General features: G+C 42.4%; 1 protein-coding gene across 1 annotated transcript; it reads right to left on the bottom strand.

Annotated features, from left to right (window-relative positions):
* Positions 1–5,237: 5,237 nt before the first annotated feature.
* PHAX (phosphorylated adaptor for RNA export) lies at positions 5,238–21,646 on the bottom strand. Its single transcript, XM_044264089.1, has 5 exons — positions 21,526–21,646; positions 18,445–19,058; positions 16,149–16,269; positions 12,035–12,118; positions 5,238–6,501 (listed from the first exon to the last, which is right to left on the bottom strand). The coding sequence occupies exons 1-5, from the start codon at positions 21,619–21,621 to the stop codon at positions 6,232–6,234; spliced, it is 1,185 nt and encodes a 394-aa protein (XP_044120024.1). The 5' UTR covers positions 21,622–21,646; the 3' UTR covers positions 5,238–6,231.
* Between the last annotated feature and the right edge of the window lie 200 nt (positions 21,647–21,846).

The raw sequence follows: 21,846 nt of genomic DNA, 5'->3' as shown, positions 1-21,846 counted from the left end.
CACTGCCAGTAGGGACAGACTCTCTTCTAGAACTTCACTGACTCGCTCCTCTAATTATGATGACATTGTTGCCACAGACAGAACACTGTCTTGCTAACTTCATAGCAACCCAGAGCAGTTACATTAGCAGGTGATTAAGAATCTAGGGCTTAGGGGTGTCTGGTGGGCTCAGTCAGTCAAGCATCTGCCTTTGGCTGAGGTCATGATCCTGGGGTTCTGGGATGGAACCCCACATTGGGCTCTCTGCTTGGCAGGGAGACTGCTTCTTCCTCTCCCTCTGCCTGCTGCTCCCCCTGCTTGTGTACATGCTCATTCTCTGTCAAATAAATAATAAAATCTTAATGTAGAGCTTAAAGGGTGCCTGGCTGACTCAGTTTAAAGAGCGCATGATTCTTGATCTTGGGGTCATGAGATCTTGGTGTCATGTGGGCTGTAGAGATTAAATAAATAAAAGTTAAAAGCATATTTTTTTAAATATGGAGATTAAAGCTTTTTTGTGTATTTTTTTCAGTACCCCATGACTAAAACATCATTTTTTTAAAAAAGATTTTTATTTATTTGACAGGCAGAGATCACAAGTAGGCAGAGAGGCGGGCAGAGAGGGGAGGAAGCAGGCTCCCCGCGGAGCAGAGAGCCCGATGCAGGGCTTGATCCCAGGACCCTAGGATCATGACCTGAGCTGAAGGCAGAGGCTTTAACCCACTGAGTCCCCCAGGTGCCCCTAAAACATCATTCTTATCATGAACAATTAAGATGAGAATCCTTGTGGACATGTTACAAATTTGACACAAACATGCTAGATAACATTTTGGACTATGCAATTATTCACAAAGTAGCCCTTCATATAAACACTCTGTACTTGTCCTTGGCTAGTTGTCCTATTTATATACTGCACATGGTGGATATGTCTCATTTATGTTTCACACCTATTGCTTAGACACACCTTTAAGAGCGGAAATCAAATATATTTGAACCTAAAACCAATCCAACCCCTTCTACCCCCTAGGATTTGAGTTATAATGCAGAGTATTTGAGATTATAAAAACTCATTTTATTTTATTTATTTTTTTAAAAGATTTTATTTATTTATTTGACAGAGAGAAATCACAAGTAGATGGAGAGGCAGGCAGAGAGAGAAGGAAGCAGGCTCCCTGCTGAGCAGAGAGCCCGATGCGGGACTTGATCCCAGGACCCTGAGATCATGACCTGAGCTGAAGGCAGCAGCTTAACCCACTGAGCCACCCAGGTGCCCCTAAAAACTCATTTTAATACAGGGAGTGTGTCTTTACAAGTGAGAATGACACATCGCCATGAGAGGTGGAGGGGTATTATTGTCAATGCCATAGGCACCAAGTACAAAGAAGTTAGGCTGAGCAGCAAATATTACTGCCAAATGCCGTTTGGTGAGAGTATTAACTGAATATATACCTAACAATAGTTTGAAGAGACTTTTGTTTCCTTTTTTTTTTTTTTTTTAAAGTAATCTCTCTCCCAACGTGGGGCTTGAACTCATGAATCCGGGGAGCAAGAGTCGTCATGCTCCACCAAGTGAGTCTGCCAGGTGTCCCTGGATAGAGATTTCTAGATTTAGATAAGCAGAAAGGTTTACAGAAGAATTTTAATAGATAAAAATGTAAAGAACCTTAAAAACTGAAGTGCTAGGGAGGACTGCAGGCTCTGGCCTGTGCCACATTAGGACTCTCACTCCTTTCAGACCAGGTTATCTTGCTTCTGGAGCATGTCTTGGAGCAGAAGACCGTGAACTCCCAAACTCTGCAAAGTCTTGAGAGGACACACCACCTTCCCCAGCAGGATGTAGAGGTCCATCAGCAGTCATGTGAAGCATTTTTAGGCAAAAAATATAGAAAAATATTCAGAGATGTGGAGAAAATCCTTCAGGGGATTTGGCCATGGGAACACAGCTCTATGGGGAGCTGATGGTGAGTGAGGACGAAGGCAGCCAGGTCACCCACAAGTGCTTTGAGTTGACTAAGGAGTGGATGGGTAGATCCTCAGTGGAGGGAGTGGCCAAGATTTTTTTTTTTTTAAAGATTTGATTTATTTATTTAACAAACAGAGATCATAAACAGGCAGAGAGGCAGGAAGAGAGGAAGGGAAGCAGGCTCCCCATTGAGCAGAGAGCCCGACTCGGGGCTCGATCCTAGAACCCTGGGATCGTGACCTGAGCCGAAGGCAGAGGCTTTAACCCACTGAGCCACCCAGGTGCCCTCAAGATGCTATTTTAAAGAGGAAACCTCCCAGTGAGATTCTTTTTCATATATCTACTCCTAGGCCTGGTGCGGCCTGGATGTTGAAGGCAGGATAATGGGGCAGCTAAAGCCATCAGACAATAGCAGTATCCAAGTCTCGGTGCTTGTTTTTCCAGACTGCTCTGGTGAAGCTCACGGGGCTCCAGGAGGTGTCTCTGCTCCCTACCTTGGCATTGCCACCTCAAGATACTGACCCTGAATTGGATCTCTTCTGTGAGGTTTAAGGCAGTTCTTTCATTCATAATTAAAGCCATCTGGGAGACATCAAAAATCCCATGGAACATTTGGCATCGATCCCCGCAGCGTATGCCTGCAAGAGGTGCCGCTCTGCAGAATTATTTTGATGGATGTTTGTTATTTAGATATTTTCAAAACTTGAGTACCTGTCAGTAGAAGTGCAGGATAAGCATCCAAGATATATTGATTGTTAGGGTCCGTGATCAAAGGAACGAGACTGATACAAAGCGAAGGTCAAGCAAAACTTTATTTCGCGCCAAGCATCAGGAATCAAACTACCGGTCAGAGCTACCTCTTACGAAAAGGCGGTGACGATGAACCCAACAAGGTCACTTCCAAGAAGGCCACTCTGGACGAGGCCGCTCTAGATGACGCTGCTGCTCCGCAGATGAGGCCGCTCCATGATTGGAGCCATTCCCAAGAAGAGGCCGCTCCCAAGACAAGGCCACTGCTCAATGAAGTTGCTCCCCGGACAAGGCCGCTCCCAAGAAGAGGCTGTTCTGGACAAGACCATTTCCTGGATGAGGCCACTCCCAATGACGAAGAAGCAACAATGACAAGGTGGACAACCCAGATGACACAGACTCTGCTCCCCACGATGCTACTCTGACCAGGCTTCCACCCGGAGGAAGCCACCACTGCGGACAAGGCCACTTGTGGTTCGGGGTGGCGAGGCATTTTGCAGCGAGGCTGCTGGTGTCTAGGGGCCGTTGGCATCTCAGGGCTGCTCACGCCTCCAGACCGCTGGCATCTAGGGGCTGCAGGTGTCAGGACCGACTGCTGGCCTCTAGGGTCTGTAGGCATCAGGACCGCAGGCGTCGAGGGACCGCCGACAACTGGACCGCAGATGTCTCAGGACCGCAGGCGTCGAGGGACCGCCGACAACTGGACCGCAGATGTCTCAGGACCGCAGGCGTCGAGGGACCGCCGACAACTGGACCGCAGATGTCTCAGGACCGCAGGCGTCGAGGGACCGCCGACAACTGGACCGCAGATGTCTCAGGACCGCAGGCGTCGAGGGACCGCCGACAACTGGACCGCAGATGTCTCAGGACCGCAGGCGTCGAGGGACCGCCGACAACTGGACCGCAGATGTCTCAGGACCGCAGGCGTCGAGGGACCGCTGACAACTGGACTGCTGGGCCGCCGCTGGAGGCTGGAGGCTGGAGGCTGGAGGCTGCAGGCGGCGGCGCTCGGGGCCGCCGCCCGAGGCTGCACGCTGCAGGCAGCGGCTCGGCGCCGCCGCCGAGGCTGGAGGCTGCCGGCGGCCGCTCGGGGCCCCCGGAGGCTGGAGGCTGGACCGCCAAACGCGGTTATAGCTCTTACAAGAGCTGTTACAGCTCTTCTATACACCGTTGACTGCCCTGCTCTTCTGCGACTTCCACCGCTCTCCGCTCCACTTCACCGCTCTCCGCCGACTTCACCGCTCTCCGCGGACTTCACCGCTCTCCGCCGACTCCATCCCTCCTGTAGCAGCCGCTGCTCTCCTGCAGCAGCCCCCGGCCCTCCTGCAGGAGCCCCCCGGCCCTCCTGCAGGAGCCCCCCGGCCCTCCTGCAGGAGCCCCCCGGCCCTCCTGCAGGAGCCCCGGCTCTCCTGCAGGAGCCCCCCCTTGGCAGCCTGGCAGAGCAACCTTTATGGGGGTGGTTGAGCCCCGCCCCTACACAGGTGGCCAATTGAATTTCAACCTTCCCAGTGGATATACATACGGCCTACTGATTGGATGACTCCACTCAGTCTGCCCCACCCTTACATTGATAATAAAACGTAATGGATTACTAAGAAGCAAAATAAAACACCTCAAGTGTTGGTTTCTATTTAACATTGGGAAGTAATCCTAATGTAATCCAGAAATTCATGGTTTCCAAAGTGGTAAGGCAACAACTACTGGTGAAAATGAACTAGGGGGCAGTGTGTGGCTCAGTCTGTTAAGCATCTTCCTTTGGCCCAGGTCATGATTCCAGGGTCCTGGGATCCAGCCCCACGTCGGGCTTCCTGCTGAGCAGGCAGTCTGCTTCTGCCTCTCCCTCTGCCCTTCCACTCCTGCTCTCTCACTTGTGCTCACTCTCTCTCCAATAAATAGATAAAATCTTAAAAAGAAAAAGAACCAGGATGGACTATTTAGTGAAGATGAAGTAACCTCAGATGTTAATGACCTTCAAAAACCTTAACTTTCACTAGAAAATTTAATAGTTACACAAACATATGGCATTTAAGGTGCCAGTTAGCGGTGCCTGGGTGGCTCAGTCAGTTAAGCATCTGCTCAGGTCATGATCTCAGGGTCCTGAAATGCAGTCCCACTTCAAGTTCCCCACTTAGTGGGGAGTCTGCTTCTCCTCTCTCTGTCTCCCCCTCACCTGCACGCCCCTGTTTACGCTCTTATTCTCTCGATCAAATCAATAAAATCATTAAAAAAAAAAAAAACACACCAAAGCGGCAGTTACCTGTTATCTTTCTCAATGTATTGTACCTTTAAAATTACCTCTCGTGAATAACCTCGGAACAATATTCAGTTCTCTATTTAAAATACTTTCTTCCTTGGTTATAGCAATTTCATGCAAGAATATCTGAGATTAAAAAAATAGTCATTTGAGGGGCACCTGGCTGGCTCGGTCAGAGGAGCATGAGACTCATGATCTTGGGATCTTGAATTTGAGCCCCAGGATGGGTATAAAGATAACACAAATAAATAATCTTAAAAAAAAAAAAAAAGTCACTTGAAGCACATTAAGGACTGCCCAAAATCTAATTTTATTTTTTGCATTCTTTACGAATAAAAAGCAACCAATAACCATTTTCCTCTTCTTTTCCCATTTATATCCTTAGATCCAACTTCAATGACTATGTATTCCAGAAACTACAGAAAGACTTTAAGTACTCTTTGTAAAGAAGTTTCTAACTGCTTCCTACAGATTTTTGCTTAATTTACTTCATAAACCATAGTCAACCCTTAGAACACCTTAACTACCTTTACTTCCTTCAATAAAAATGAGTAATTCCACACTTCAGGCAGCATTTTTAATACCCAACTTCCTTAACATAAGGTAAAACAGTCTTAGGCAAGCAACCACTGTGAATTTTTTAAATGTCCATAGTAATTACACAGGTATGATCACATTCAGTATTTAGTGTATGATCGTATAATTAGAAAGAAATGAAAAACAAAGTTAAGAACCAATATTTCTTTTGAAAAGCTTCTGATGTTAATTTACTTCTGGACAAATAAGTGGTTAAGAGCCATCAGTATAAACCTATTTTTAGTCTCTATCCTTAAACTGCCTATAAGTTCTTAGAACACAGAAAAACTAAATTTGAATGCATTTGTAACAGCTTATCAATGTATATGCCTTTTTAGGATCTTTTTAATGGAATGTTCTGAAACAAATCATAATTCACTGCCTAACTCAGAAAAAGAAAACAAATTTTTGAATGGCATGTTACAATGACCAGGACAAAAGTAATTATCAACTAGTAATAACTGACACATGCAACAGATTGAGAAATTAAATCCTCTGCTATATATACCTGTAAGTATTTTGTCAGACATGAGAAATGTTTCTATCAATAACATTCATCTCCCCCCCCAGATTTAACTTTATTTTAAACAAGAGAACAGTTCTTTCTCTCCGGATTTTTATATGTATCAGTGCAAAGTAAAACAAAGCAACTTCAGTAGAAATGGCTTATTACAAGGTTATTCTAAAAAGGCTTATTCCTCCAAATGTACTAAAAGATGTCCAAATCGTGCGAATGATCAACCTCGATGGCTTCCTCTGCATCCAACTTTGTCTCTCCATGGCCTTCCTGCGGCTCGTCGAGAGAGGCCAGAGCCTCGTTCGTATCACTTGCGAAAGTTTCTCGTGATGTATCATCATCTTCTTGAAAATTTAGATTTTTAATAGCTTGTTTCATCTTTTTTCCCAACACTTGTGTTCTCCTCTTTCTGGCAGCCTTTTTATTTTCATACTCCTTTTGATTTTCAATGTAGAAAATGTCCTACAATAAAAGAACGACTTCAAGTAAAAACTGCTATGTACTGAACGCTTATTAGAAGGCAGGCCCTTCCTCTACGTTCATTACCTTCATTTCTCACAGAAAACAAGCAAATATTATTAGACTGACAGGACACAGAGTCCATGAAAGCAGGGAAGCCCCCACTGCAACCAGAGGATGAAGCTTTAATTCATGCTCAACCCCATCCCCATGCCAGCTCTGGGGTGCATGCTTAGTCAACCATCACATACCATCTCTATAGCGACAGGTTTCCTAAATGAGAAGATATGGTAGAAAAACCATGTTGTTCAGGATTTAAATAAAATATGATTTGTCCCAACCAAACAGAAGTCTTTGGAATAAGGGTTTACTAACTTTGAAATGGCATCATAACCACACATGATTGCACATGCTAAGAAACCAAGCCAGGCCTGATGGGTATGACTAAGTATGATCATGTAACCTACACAATGGAAAAAAATCTATCCCTTAAAAAAATATTACTGTAATTAGCATGGAGAATGTAAATCTGTCAAAAACTTATACCATGAAGCATAAAACTGATGTAATCAGCATTGGGATGTATTCCAGGATGTTAGAAAAGGGACTTTGTAACAGAAAAATAGGAGACTGTACAGGGCTTCTCCACCAGGGGATCTGAAACCTCAGCTTGCTCCCTGTTGGGCGCTCTGCTCTGTGCAGGGCAGGAGGGTGAGCAGCATGCCAGGCGTCTCCCCAACAGCACAGACCTCCTCCATCCCCCAACTGAGACAATCAAACACATCTCTAGGTGTTGCCCAACTTCCTCCAAGAGGCAAAATTGCCAGTGGATGAGAGCTGCCAAAGTGCAAAATAACGTTTCATTCAACTACTACGTGGGAAAACATAAAAGGACATCTGGAAACCTTGACACAGACAGCGAAGTGTAGTTTCAGAGGCTACAAAAAGAAAAGTAGGCCAGGGATCTAAAGAGAAGGCCAAAAATGACTATGCTAAAACAGAGAAGGTTCAAAGATTTAGAAGAGAAGTTAGGATAGGCAGGACACCCTACAACCTTCTGGGAAGAGACTATTAAAAGCTATAACTAAGTCACTCCCTATTATATTCTTCAAGTCCACAAATCACAAATCCTTTCTTGTTTATAAAAAGCACTATGCAGGATGGTGAAATAAAGGAAGCCCTCTCCTAATATTTGTGATCGTTTCAAGCCACACAGAGAACTAGCAGAGGAAGGAGCCCTGAAATTAAGGGAACAAGGGAAAGTTTCAGAAGTTGAATGCTTTGATGGAAAGAAGGAATAAAAGCATCTGCCAAGAAATGACAAGACTGGGGGTGGAGAAGGAGGGTACAGGTGTAAGAAGTGGAAGGACTAAAGAAAAAGTGACTTCACATAGGAACCATTTACTGAATGAGCACATTTATACACCAGATACTGTGCTAAGGATTCTTCATTCTCAACAGAACCTTATGCAGTGCGTATTAGCCCTGTCTTCAGATGGGAAAGTGACAGTGCCCATTTTAGCAGCACACACACTAAAATCAGATGAGAAAAGGAAGGCACAAGACTGCATAGCCAACACGTGACGGTATAAAGTGTAGGCTCATATATTAGTTCTCCAAATTCACATTCTTAAAACCCACTGTTTACATGGATGTGTAGTAATTCACAATTTTTTCAGGACTCTACTTACCTGTCAAGGGGAGAGATAAAAAGAAGCTGTGAGGAGAAGTATTTCCATTTCATGGGAAAGCACATCCAAGCGACTCAGAAAAAAACAATTCTAAGTAGTACGATGCTTAGGAACACTAAGTAAAATTATAAAGTTTCTCTTTTGCCCCCAAATACATTAAATACGACATTCCATAGGTTATGAATCTGACAGAAAAATGGAGCAATGGCCCACAGAAATGCTGTTGTAACCTATTGTTAATGTTGTTACAACAAATGCAGACAGCAGATAATCAGAGAGGAGTTCTTTTGTCCTCCCTTCCCTATCCACCTGCATAAAATTAATTTTACAAGTTAAGAACCTAAATGCCATACTACTTGCAGAAGGAGACCAGTACAGCAGAGCTTTTTAAAAGTATAGTAAATTAAGTTTTAACTGCTCTTCATCTTTTTTTCTCTCACAAACTTTGTTATTTTCCAAAACAAAACTTATAACAACTGAAAACCAAAACAAAATGGCGTCACATACCAAACGAAATCAAATAAAAAAATTGCAAACAAGCCCACTCACTCCATTCAGTTCTGGTTTCTAATGATTACCATTGCAGTGATCACAACAGTAATTATAACATTACCATTTAGATGATCTGAAATCACCTATGATGAAATTCTATTCGCTTTAGGTTTTTTCCTCTAATAACAAAAGGACTCAACCCATGCGCATGCAAAAATTTTGGAAAAACACAGAAATATCTTAAAAGCCAAAACACTTATAATCCCCTGGAGCAGACCAAATCACTGGTAATTTTTTGGTGTTTTACCTATCAACTTAATTGTCTCATGCCTCTGTTAGAAATTTGTATTCTGCCTTTTATTATTTATTGTTATTATTTTTAAAGATTTTATTTATTTATTTGACAGAGAGAGATCACAAGTAGGCAGAGAGGCAGGCAGAGAGAGAGGAGGAAGCAGGCTCCCCGCCAAGCAGAGAGCCCGATGTGGGGCTCGATCCCAGGACCCTGAGATCAAGACCCGAGCCAAAGGCAGAGGCTCTAACCCACTGAGCCACCCAGGCGCCCTGTATTCTGCCTTTTAAAAAAATTCGGTATTCATTTTTCTCCTTTTCTTAAAAATGCTTCAAAAATAAAGGCTACAGCATGGGCATTTTAAAAATGTCCCTTTTGGTCAACACTCCTCTACTATTAGATATTTCCAATGTTTCTGCTTGTTATAATGCAATGTTTCTGTGGCTTAACGTAAGCTACTAACATTAAAATCTCCTTCCCCATTGCAAAGATGTAATTCAGTGAAAACAACCAGTTTCAAGTCAGTATTCTGTGCAATCCCAGGGAGATCACTTTTATCACTTTTCATGTGCATTCCATGGTAACAGCCACTTTGACAGAACCTGGTACAGATTAAGTCCTATAAATATTTGGCCCAGTGCTGGGGACATGGTGAATAAATGTTATTTTATTCTCTTCTAATTGTTGAAATTGTTTATCCAAAGTTTAGTTACCTACAAGAAGTTTTTCCAGATATCACTTTATTTAATCCTTTAAGATCTCCATTCAATAGGCAGGACAGTCCCCACTTTATAAAAGAGAAAATTAAGGCTGAGGGAGATTAAGTGATCTGCTCATAGTCACACAATTACTAACTGGCAAAACTAGATTAAAACCCAGATTTTGAATATTAAAAAATTCTTTTTATCACATTGTGCTATTTCTCTTGACATTTTCCTGTCAAACCATGTTTAATGGTACTTAGAAGCATGTTTCTTCTCAGTATACACCTTCTGTCAGAGATTACACTGGGGGAGGAGGGAGAACATAACTGATAAACTCTGTTCTACTACTCAATAGGTGTGCTCCTGAGGAAAATTACATTGTTATAAATTTATCAAGGTCATTGCTCCAATTAGGAAAAAAGTCAGTGATGGACAAAAGATTTCAAATGTGCAATAACAGAAACCTTTCCTGTAGGAATTTCAACAATAGATTTTTAAAAAATAACTGGAAGTGGACAGCCAGAAACTTGAGGAAAAAAAATCTAACACTGAGCTTACATAAAATAAACTCACAAGGAAAGGCAGCTCAAGAAGTGGCTTTTATTTATGTCTTCATTAGCATTTTAAATGGCTCAAGGGCATTCCTCCGACCTGTATTACCCACTGTTATGATAAAGAGACTACAAAGCTGCTCAAATACAGTATCTGGGTTGCCTGAGTACCATCTCTTTCCCATGCAAGAAGCAAGCTCTCCATCTTGATCCTACCTGCTAAATGTAATCATGTTCCTTAATTAACAAAAGACAGGGGCACCTGCGTGGCTCAGAAGCCTCTGCCTTGTGCTTAGGTCATGATCCCAGGGTCCTGGCATCTGGCTCTCTGCTCAGCAGGGAGCCTGTTTCCTCCTCTCTGCCTGCTTCTCTGCCTACCTGTGATCTCTGTCTGTCAAATAAATGAATAAAAAAAATCTTAAAAAAAAAAAAAAGAAATTCTGAGGGGCGCATGGGTGGCTCAGTTGTTAAATGTCTGCCTTCAGTTCAGGTCATGATCCCAGTGTTCTGGGATTAAGCCCCGACATGGGGCTCCCTGCTCGGTGGGGAGCCTGCTTTCCCTCTCCCACTCCCACTGCTCATGTTCCTGCTCTCACTATCTCTCTCCCTCTCTCTCTCTCTTTCTGTCAAATAAATAAATAAAATCTTTAAAATAAAATAAAATAAAAGATAAATTCTGAGCTGTGAAAATCTCACATTGTAAAAGAACTCCCATATAGGACATTCAGTAATGCAAAATGCTCCCCTAGATTCTAGGGGTGCCTGGGTGGTTCAGTTGTTAAGCGTCTGCCTTTGGCTCAGGTCTTGATCCCAAGGCGCTGGGATTGAGCCCAACATCAGGCTCCCCTCTTGGTGGGAAGCCTGCTTCTCCCTCTCCTGCTTCCCCTGCTTGTGTTCCCCCTCTCACTGAGTCTCTCTCTGTCAAATAAATAAAATTAAAAATATATATTTTTTTTAATCAAAAAGAGAAGAGCCAGATTTTGTGGGGCGGAGGAGGAGCCTAGATTCTACTTTATAAGAACTACTGGAGACAGAGGAATGAATGAAACAAATCCATGAGGAGACAATGACCAGAATGTGGTTATGTTCTATGAAAAGCCACCTCAGACTCTTCTAAAGGTCTAAATCACAAAAGAAAATGTGGAGTTAAAATGAGGAAAAGAGATACAGTGGAAATCTAGACAGGATCCTGGTTTGGAGGAGGGAAAAAAGGCAAACAATACATTCTTGGGACAATTCAGGAAACTGGAATATGATCAAGATGTTCGATGGTACTGTGAAACTATTCTTTCCCTTAGGTGAAGCTTGGTAGGAAACTGTCCTTATTACTGACAGATGCTTACTGAAAAAATTAGGGCTGAGTGTCACGATGTTCTTTACTTACTACCAAATAGTACAGAAAAACAACTGTAAGATAAGAATCTCAAATTCTTGAGATTAACAACCCCTACATGTTAGTGTAGGAAATTCATCCTATTATTCTTTCATCTATTCTGCATGTTTGAAATTTTTAATTAATAAAAAGTTGTAGAAGGTAGATAATACGTTCTAAAAAGACCAGAAATTACGTGCTCAAAGGCCAGGAAAATGACACAAAGGAAATTGTGACCTTGGCTTGGAAAGGGAAGAACAAGAGGAGGCAGAGTTTATAAAAGCACGTGTTTTACCTGAAATGAGACAATGACAGAATTGGTCAATTTAAGGCAGGCCAGGTGATAGGGATTAGGAGAATATGCAGCTAGAACCCAAGCAGAAGTAAAAATATGATAGATCTTAAAAGTCAAGGAAGGACACTATAATTTTTACCTTAATTTGTTCTTCGCTGATACTAGGAGTGTTTTTCAGGAGATTCAGGAAAACTCCACCTGGTGTTCTTCTTCGACTACCATTCTATGAAGAGAAAGAGAAAAATGATACTGTGTAGACTATTCCTATGAATGGCTTAAAGCATCTTTTAAACAGAAAGGTACCTAAAGAAAGAAAAAGATCTTCCCTGATCACCACAGTTTAACTGCAATGTCCTCCTCTCTTCTCCACACCTCCATGAGATCTATTTCTTTTATCACAGCACTTATCACTTGCTAACATACCTGAAGATGTATTTATTCTTTATACGTTGTCTCACTCCCACCCCCACCTACAGGGTAAGATTGTTCTGTCTACAACAGTGCCTAGTACACAGCAATAAATAATCGTATAAGAAAAATGTACAGCTCAGTCATTTAAGCATCTGCCTTCAGGCCAGGTGATGATCTCAGGGTCCTGGGATTGAGCCCTACATCGAGCCCCCTAATCGGCGGTGAGTCTGTTTCTCCCTCTCCCTCTGCCTCTCACCTCACCTTTTTTTGGGAAGATTTTATTTATTTGAGAGAGATAGAGAGCACAAGTAGGCAGAGCAGCATGCAGAGGAAAGAAGGAGGCTCTCTGCTGAGCGGGGAGCCTGATGTGGGGCTCCATCCCAGGATCCTGGGATCATGACCTGAGCCGAAGGCAGCCACTTAACTGAATGAACCACCCAGTCACCCCCAAATAAAACGTTTAAGAAAGAATAAAAAAAAACTGTCCATTAAAAGAAAGTGAATTTGGACTTGCATCTTTCCAATAACCAGTAGATTTCCACTAGCTCACTCAATACAAGCTTTTATTACTACAGTATTAAGATATTAATGAGTCTATAACTTTGGGGTCAACTAAACAAAAATCCAAGTACCTCAGCAGTGACAAACAAGGGTGCCAGTACATTCATGATTATTGTAATTTGTTTTGTTGTCAAGTTCTATTTTGACTTCTGAAATCTATATTCACATCCTATTCCCATAGTCAATGCTATCAATTCTAACTGGTTTCTTTTCTCTCCACCTTCATAGCATAAGTGATTCACTCTCATGTGGTATTACCATTCAGATTCATGAAGAACAAATAAGAAGGAGCCATTCAAGCTTTATCCTCACCATGCGGTGAAAGCTGAATTAAATGAGATCTCCAGAAACATATGGGGAAAAGTACCACTGCCTGCGATCTGGCCCTAAGCAGAGTAGTGCTTTCTGCCATTCTCAAGCAGTAAAGTGTTTCTTACTTCACATCTGTCAGAGTGGCTAGTAACAAGACAAAAGGAAGCAACAAACTTCCTTTTGTGAAAATGTAGAGAAAAGGGAATTTTTGAGCACTGTTGGTGGGAATGTAAACTGGTACAGCCAGTATGGGAAACAGTATGGAGGTTCTTCAAAAGCTCAGTGGGTTAAGCCACTGCCTTCGGCTCAGGTCATGATCTCAGGGTCCTGGGATCGAGTCCCGCATCGGGCTCTCTGCTCAGCGGGGAGCCTGCTTCCTCCTCTCTCTCTCTGCCTGCCTCTCTGCCTGCTTGTGATCTCTCTCTGTCAAATAAATAAATAAAATCTTTAAAAAAAAAAAAAAATTCAAAACAGAAATACCATATGATTCAGCAATTCCACTGCTGGGTATCCACCCAAAGAAAACAAAAACACTACTTTGAAAAGACATATGGACCCCTATGTTTACTACAGAATTATTTAAGACAGCCAAAATGGGGCGCCTAGGTGACTCAGTCATTAAGTGTCTGCCTCTGGCTCAGGTCATAATCCCAGTGTCCTGGGATCGAGTCTAGCAATGGGGCTCCTTGCTTAGCAGGAAGATTGCTTCTCCCTCTCCCACTGCCACCTGCCTGTATTCTGTCTCTTCCTGTTTCTATGTCAAATAAATAAATAAAATCTTAAAAAATAATAAGATTTAAAAATAATAAAATAGCCAAAACATGAAAGCAACCTCAATGTCCAATGGTGAGTAAAGATGATATAACTCTTATCTATATATATGATGAAATATCACTTGGCTATAAAAAAGTATGAAGTCTTGTCATTCTCATCATAGATGGACATAGAGGATATAATGCAAAGTAAGTCAGAAAGAACAAGCCAGATTACTTCATTTATATGTGGAATCTAAAAACCAAAACAAACCTGTTTACCAAAAAACCATAAAAAGACTCAAAAATACAGAGTAAAAACTAGTGGTGGCCAGAGGGGTAGAGGGTGGGGGAATGGACAAAACAGGTGAAGGGCATACCTTACCAGGTACAAACTTCCAGTGACACAATAAAGTCACAGGATGGAAAGTACAGTATGGGGAGTATAATCAGTAATACTGTAATAATAACTTTGGGGCACCCGGGTGGCTCCCCTGGTTAAGCATCTGCCTTAGTTCAGCTCAGGTCATGATCCTGGGGTCCTGGAATTGGGCCCAGAGTCGGGCTTCCTGACCACGAGGGAGTCTGCTTCTCCCTCTGCCCCTCCCCATCGCTCATGTTCACTCTCTCAATTAAATAAATAAAATCTTTTTTTTTTAAATAAATAAAATCTTAAAAAAATATATTGTAATAACTTCATATAGAGACAGCTGATAACTGTGCTCACATGGTGAGCATTCTGTAATGTTTGTAATTGTCAAATCACTATGTTGTACAGTTAAAATTATTTTTGTATGTCAACTATACTTCAGTTAAAATAACAAACAAAAACAGTAAAGTTTAAAGAAAAACAATTACTAAAGTGTTTCTCAAAAAAAATAATAAAAAAAAAGTGTTTCTCAAGTTTTTGTTCACTGTTGCTTCCCCTACCCTAAGGAGCCTTTGCAGAGTTTTTCCTACCCCACCATCTATGGAACTTTAATACCCACTGATACACTGTACATCTACCCGTGTTTTATACATATATATGTGTTTTCGGGGTTTCTTTTTTTTGGCCCCAAGACCAATCTTTAAGAATGCATGAATTAAACGAACCCAAAGCAACATGCCTGTTCATCACTGCCAACTAGGGGCTGGGTACACTGTGGTATTTTATGTATATCATCTTGTCTCATCCTGTCCCCAATTTGTACCCGGGAGAAAGAAGCTCTGAGAAGTCAAATAATATAGCCACATCCCACACGTAGGAAGTAGCAGACCCAGAATTCAAAACAAGGTATCCCAAGTTCTAAAATCTATATTCTTTTTTTTTTTTTAAGATTTTATTTATTTATTTTTTGACAGACAGAGATCACAAGCAGGCAGAGAGGCAGGCAGAGAGAGAAAGAGAGAGGGAGAGAGGAGGAAGCAGGCTCCCTGCTGAGCAGAGAGCCTGATGTGGGGCTCGATCCCAGGACCCTTGGGATCATGACCCGAGCCAAAGGCAGAGGCTTTAAACCACTGAGCCACTCAGGTGCCCCTAAAATCTGTATTCTTAAAAATCTGAGTTTCCAAGTTCCCTCCAGACTATTTTCTTAAAATTTCAGCCCCTATTCTTAATGAATTCTATAAGAGATGTGTTGTTGACTGCACATTAACAGGATACAACTTATGTATGGTTTTTGTAAGGGAAGTAGTAATTGCAAAAACTAATTACACATAATTTTTAAATTCAGTTTCTTAAAAATTTGAGCCACATTGTAATATATTGATAAGAGATCCAACAATCAGAAACAAGTTTATTGGGTTAAAGGTTAAATGGGCTCTCTGCTCAGCAGGGAGCCTGCTTCCTCCCCTTGCTCTGCTTGTCTCTCTGCCTACTTGTGATCTGTCTGTCTGTCAAATAAATAAATAAAATCTTAAAAAAAAAAAAGAAAAGAAAGAAAGAAATAAGTTTATTTTATTAAAAAAAAGTCACATGAGGGGCGCCTGGGTGGCTCAGTGGGTTAAGCCGCTGCCTTCAGCTCAGGTCATGATCTCAGGGTCCTGGGATTGAGTCCGGCATCGGGCTCTCAGCTCAGCAGGGAGCCTGCTTCCTTCTCTCTCTCTACCTGCCTCTCTGCCTACTTGTGATCTCTGTCAAATAAATAAATAAAAGCTTAAAAAAAAAAAAAGAAAAAGAAAAAAAATCACATGAAACACAATATAAAATTGAAACAATAGAGCGGTAAGTCTTACCATTATAAAAAGGCCACCATTTTGTTCAACTTCAGCAGTTTCCATCAGAAGTTCAATTGCCTTTTTGTTCCCAATTATTCTCACTACTCGCATTATCAGATCTTTCTTTGGTTCCTGCAACCTGTTAAGGAACAGAGTAAAATAATATTAATCTCTTTATTTCCTGTATAAAGTTGAAGAAATATATCTTTGTCTCCAGTTTAATTCCCAAGTAGAATCAAAATCCTATTCTGGTAACATCTGCTTTTTACAATCTTCAATATTTAACCTTAGAATCACTGACATGCCAACACTACTACCTTGGGTCAAAGAGACAGTAAACTCAAGATTCCATCACAAGTTTCAGAACTGGCCTTTTCATTTTGCCTTAATGGATTATGGTGAATTTCATAATAAATGTGCACATCCAGCAAGGGGAATGCAAGCCTAAAAGCAAAAGAAGGTAAATCCATTCTTGTCAAAACCAGTAACAAACATACACTATGCTCTCAATTATCATGCCTACAAATTAGTTCTCATAAATCCAGAGATGTGTGGGAACTTTAAAGTGGATAGGATCTTTTTCTCAGTCTCTCTGCTTCAGAACAAAGGCCATAGCTAATATTAACTGATGACTTACCATGGGATGAGCACAATCCTAAAACCTTTGTATGCATTATCTCAGTTAATCACCTCAACAACCTTATGAACTTGGTACTTATTTTCATCTTACCACTGAGAGGTAAAAACACAGGAAACCTAATACTTCTCACATCATAGTCCACACTCCATAGAGATGATGAGGATTAACACAGAAGTTCTAATTAGACCTGGTTTTCTTGCTCCTTCTCAACAAGACGCAGTGAATTACTGGAGAAAGAGCACTGGACTAGGAACAAAGCAACCAAGATTTAGTTCCAAATCTGACACTTAAAACTGTGACTTTGGACAAGCCATATTAACTACTGGGTCTCAGTTTCCTTATCAGTAAAATGAAGGCTTTGGTTTACAAAATCTCTAAATTCTTTTCCAACAGTCACATTCCAAGCTCACTCTGTAGGTTAAAAGTTCAGTATTAGCATTATTATTCTTGAACCATATCTTTTTTTTTTTAATATTTTATTTATTTTTACAAGTAGGCAAGAGGCAGGCAGAGAGAGAGAGAGAGAGAGAGAGAGAGGAGGAAGCAGGCTCCCTGCTGAGCAGAGAGCCTAATGTGGGACTTGGTCCCAGGACCCTGAGATTATGACCTGAGCTGAAGGCAGAGGCTTTAATCCACTGAGCTACCCAGGCACCCCGAACCATATCTGTTTTTAAATTTGTTCCTTAATACTTAGAGCTAAGAAAAAGTTAAACAAAATCTGAACTTGTTGAAAATAAATTTACCATATGCCAAGAAATTCTACTTCTAGGTATTTACTCAAGAAAAATGAAAATACATGTCCTAGTATCTGCATGTCAAAGCTCATAGAGCTTTTTTTTTCCTATTATGCTCATACAGCATGATAGTCAAAAAGTGAAATAGCAATATGGTTTGCATATGTATAGAAATTAAAAAATTAAGTATTGATGCCTACTACAAAATGGACAAGTCTCAAAAACATTACAAATACAGACCACACACTGTGTGATTCCATTATTATGAAATGTCCAGAAAATGCTAATTTATGCCAACAGAAAGTAGATGAGCAGTTATTTGGGATAGGAACAAAGAATAACTTTAGGGGAGCCTAGGTGGCTCAGTTGGTTAAGCGTCTGCCTTCGTCTCAGGTCATGATCCCAGGGTCCTGGGATTGAGCCCCACGTGGGGGCTCCTTGCTCAGCAGGGAGTCTGCTTCTCCCTCCCCCTGCTTGTATGCACAAGCGCTCTGTCAAATAAATAAATAAATAAAAATCTTAAAAACAAAACAAAACAAAAAACCCAAAACCATACCCTTTAAATGGGCATATGGTCATGATGGATCTTATAGGATGATGTTTTAAAAGTGACTTTTGGTGATATTCATAAAACTGATAAATTTACTCAAGAATCAACACCCAAGATGGGTGGAATTTATCATGTGTACAATATGCTTCAAGTAAGTTGTAAAAGGTCATGAATATTTGGAAACACTAAAAATAAGCAAAAGCAAAGCAAAAACCAAACACCCATGATTTAAAAACATATTCTTTGATCTAAAGAGCTCCAAAGCACTAAATGACAAAGATCATTAAGATTTCATAAAAGAAGAAGAAAAAAAAAAAGTTCATAAAAGTTTACAAAATTCATTAGTTTTATCAGGCCTGTCCGAACTTTAGGCCAAATTTTAATGCTCACCTGAAAGAAATTTCATCAGCCACTTTCTCCTGCGAATCGTCCTCTGTGATCTCATATCGGCCTTTATAATCCATTTCTAGTCTGTCCCCCAGTCTGTCTTTGACAGGTCGTTTCCGTTTGAGATGACCTTGCCCATTTTCCTCGTCCTTTGATCCCATTTTTTTGCCTCCGTGCATATATTCATCTAGCTCTTTGTCTAATTCTTTTGTATGTTCTTGAGATTCCCTCTTAAGTTTCTTAGCAAGTAAATAATTGTAAGTCTCGGATTGTCTGCTTTTGTCAATAGTACCCTCCATTCCCAAGATACCAAGTTCAGTGGCCACTGCATCTTGATTCTGTTCTTGAAGCACAGCACCCCATATGTTGTTAACCTTCTTTCCTCCAGGAACAGGTGGTTTCTCGCTGCTCTGGCCAAACTGAAAAGGCTCTGGCTTCGGAAGTGGGTTAAAACATTTCTGTCGCTTGCGTTTCCAAAGGGAGCTATCATCATCTGAATCAGAAAAACTCTCTTCACTTGAATCCACACTTTTAACAGTCCGATAATGTGATACTGGCGCACATGGTGTTGCAGTACCCTGGAAGGGCCTCACTGCGCTGTCCCCGCCTAGTGTTTTCTGCAAGTGAAAGGAAATACAATCAATTCCACCAAACATATTAAATCCACCCACCATGTGCTATTTAAAAAGAAAATTATTTCGGGATTCAGCCGAACCACTGAAGCAGAACAATCCTCAATGAATCTCTGAAACCAACCTAGTCCTTTCTTTTCTAAAGTTCCACATGGAATTTGCCAATTTTAAAACCATTACAAATTCGTATTTCTAAAGCTAATACAGAACTTAGTTCCAAAGTCTCTTTCTAAAAAGCTATTTAATTCCCACATCAGAAGATTTTCAGTATTTATAGTTATTGTCAGAATGTTTAAAAATGGCATGCACCATAACTTCGTAACAATTGTGAAAATTAAAAGGAAACCTCACTAAACTGGAGTCAGGAAGCTTGAAGGGGGAGTTCTCATGTCCTATCAGAGAAAAAGACCTGAGGTTTCATCTCCCACAGGAAGAAGCCTGTATCTTACTAACAGAGCAGGAGGAAGATTTTCTTCTTGCCTGGCAACAGTCCAGCCAATAAGACTTATACTTTATTTTTTTTTAAGATTTTATTTATTTATTTATTAGAAAGAGAAAGAGAGAGAGGGAGACAAGCAGGGGGAAGGGCAGAGACAGCAGCAGACTCCCTGTGGAGCAGGGAGCCCAATGCAGGACTTGATCCCAGAACCTTGGGATCATGACCTGAGCTGAAGGCAAATGCTTAAGGGATGGAGCCACCCATACAACCCAAAAAAAAAAAAAACAAACCAAAAAAACCACTACTTTTAACTCCCAGTTTATTCCAGTGGACTTTTTTACAGCCCTTCTCAACTTCTCCCCTTCCTCTAAAAAAGAGCATTCCTCTGTTTCCCACTTGTCTATGGTTTTGCCCTAGCATGCCTGTTCAGTTGTGATTCTCTGCTGTTCCAGAATAAACCCTTTTTGGCTGGTAAGATAACTGGTTAAAGGTTAACGCAGTTGTTAACAGAGTATGTTCTCTTTCTTTTCAAACATGTATTTCTTGCATTTGGACACAACCAACTTCCTTTATACAGTTTAGTGACCACACTCTTTTGAGATCTGATAGTCAACTCCTTTGGGTAAGAATTCCTGCCACACTATTAAAACTGCATAGTCCATGGCATTAAGTTTACGAAGTCAATCTATGTAAAACCATCTGGAAAAGATTGAAAACCTAAACTGAAACCTTCATATCAACTTCCTAAGACATCTATATGCAAAAGGGAGCACCTTGGGGCTTCTGGGTGGCTCAGTCAGTTAAGTATTGGACTCCTGATTTGGTCCAGGTTATGATCTCAGAATCATGAAATCAAGCCTCACCTTGGGCTCCACCTCAGAACCTCAGCACTTAGTTTGGGATTCTCTCTGCCCCTTCCCCATCTCTCTCTCTAAAATAAACAAAATCTTATTAAAAAAAAAAAAAAAAACCCACACTTGTGTTTTGTACTAAACGAAGGATTTGCTGAGCTCCCCAGTGTTCAGCACGATGGCTTATGACATATGATAGGTGATCAAGAAATATTTATTTAAAAAAAGGGGGATCTTATTATTTGTGCTATTATGTGCTAGAAATGGTGGCCGGAGGGGGTGATTTAAGTCAATAAAGAGGCAATCTTCCCATCTTCAAATAACCACAGCATTTAAGATTTATCAGTCCTTACTGTTCACTGTGAGTCACTGAATCCTTAGAGACGCCCTATCAGTGGCGTACTTTTAGGATTCTCATTATACAAATTGGGGCACTAGGCTAAAAACCCTGCCACTGGTCACGTAGTGGAGGCGCCAGTTTTCGAATGCAGGCAGCAGCCTGGCACAAAGCCTGCTCCAAGTGTCTGCGACTTAGCAGGCAATCAAGACAAACTCCCCTTTAAGAAAGCGGAGAGATTAATGCAAAACCCGGTGCCGCATTACTGCGTGGCGAAACTAGATCTGATGGGACTATGGAAAACCAGGCCCTTGAGCAAATGATGGACTTCATTCCCGGTTTTCAGTTTCCCTCTCCGATCAGGGCGAAAAGGAGCGCCAGAGGATGTTTCTGCCCGCTGTCCCCTGGTTCTACATTTTCGGCGTCCTCTGCCGGGCCGGGACACCCTAACCAGGCTACCGTGGGGGGGATACTCCCCCAATTTAGAAAACCCAGAGCGGCACCCTGCAGGCGGAGAAGAGCCGGCCGCACGCCAGCCAGCAGGAGGCCGCAAGCCTCGCCGCCCAGCTTGGCAACGAGAAGCCAGGTCAGGGTTCCGACGGCCCGCCGTGGCGTCCCCGCCCAGCGCCTCCCCCCAGCCGCTGGGGCCCGCGGGGGACGCCCGGCCCGGGTCGCCAGGCCGCCGCTCAGCTATATAGTCGCCCGCCCCTTTCCCCAGTCACGGCTCCACACGCCAGCCCCTCACCCGCCCCGCCGCCGGCCCCTCCTCGCAGCCCGGCCTGCGCGCTCCCGGCTCCGAACGACCCGCCTGCCCTTTACACTCACCGGCACCTGCAGCGGCCTGTCGCTGGGTGCGACCGTCATGTCGGAATCCGAGTCGGAAAGCTGCCCATCTTCCATGTCGCCGGCGTCCTGCGCCATCTTCCCGCGGCGTGGCGCGGCGGGTCAGGAGAACACTTCCGGCGCGGCGGCGGGAAGGGCCGGCGGGGCTGCGGCTGCTCCGGCGCCCCCGCGAGGGGAGTCGCTCCGGCAGCGGCGGCCCGCGCGGGGCTTTCTCCTCACGCCTGAGTCAGCATTGACGAATACGCATCGTCATGACGAATACGCATCGTCATGACAAACTGTGCACCCCTTGCACCGCTCTGG

Source organism: Neovison vison, chromosome 1 (assembly GCF_020171115.1).
Source record: "Neovison vison isolate M4711 chromosome 1, ASM_NN_V1, whole genome shotgun sequence".
Classification (NCBI taxonomy): Eukaryota; Metazoa; Chordata; class Mammalia; order Carnivora; family Mustelidae; genus Neogale; species Neogale vison.
Note: the sequence above shows the minus strand (reverse complement) of the source record. Positions and strands in the feature narration are given on the sequence as shown.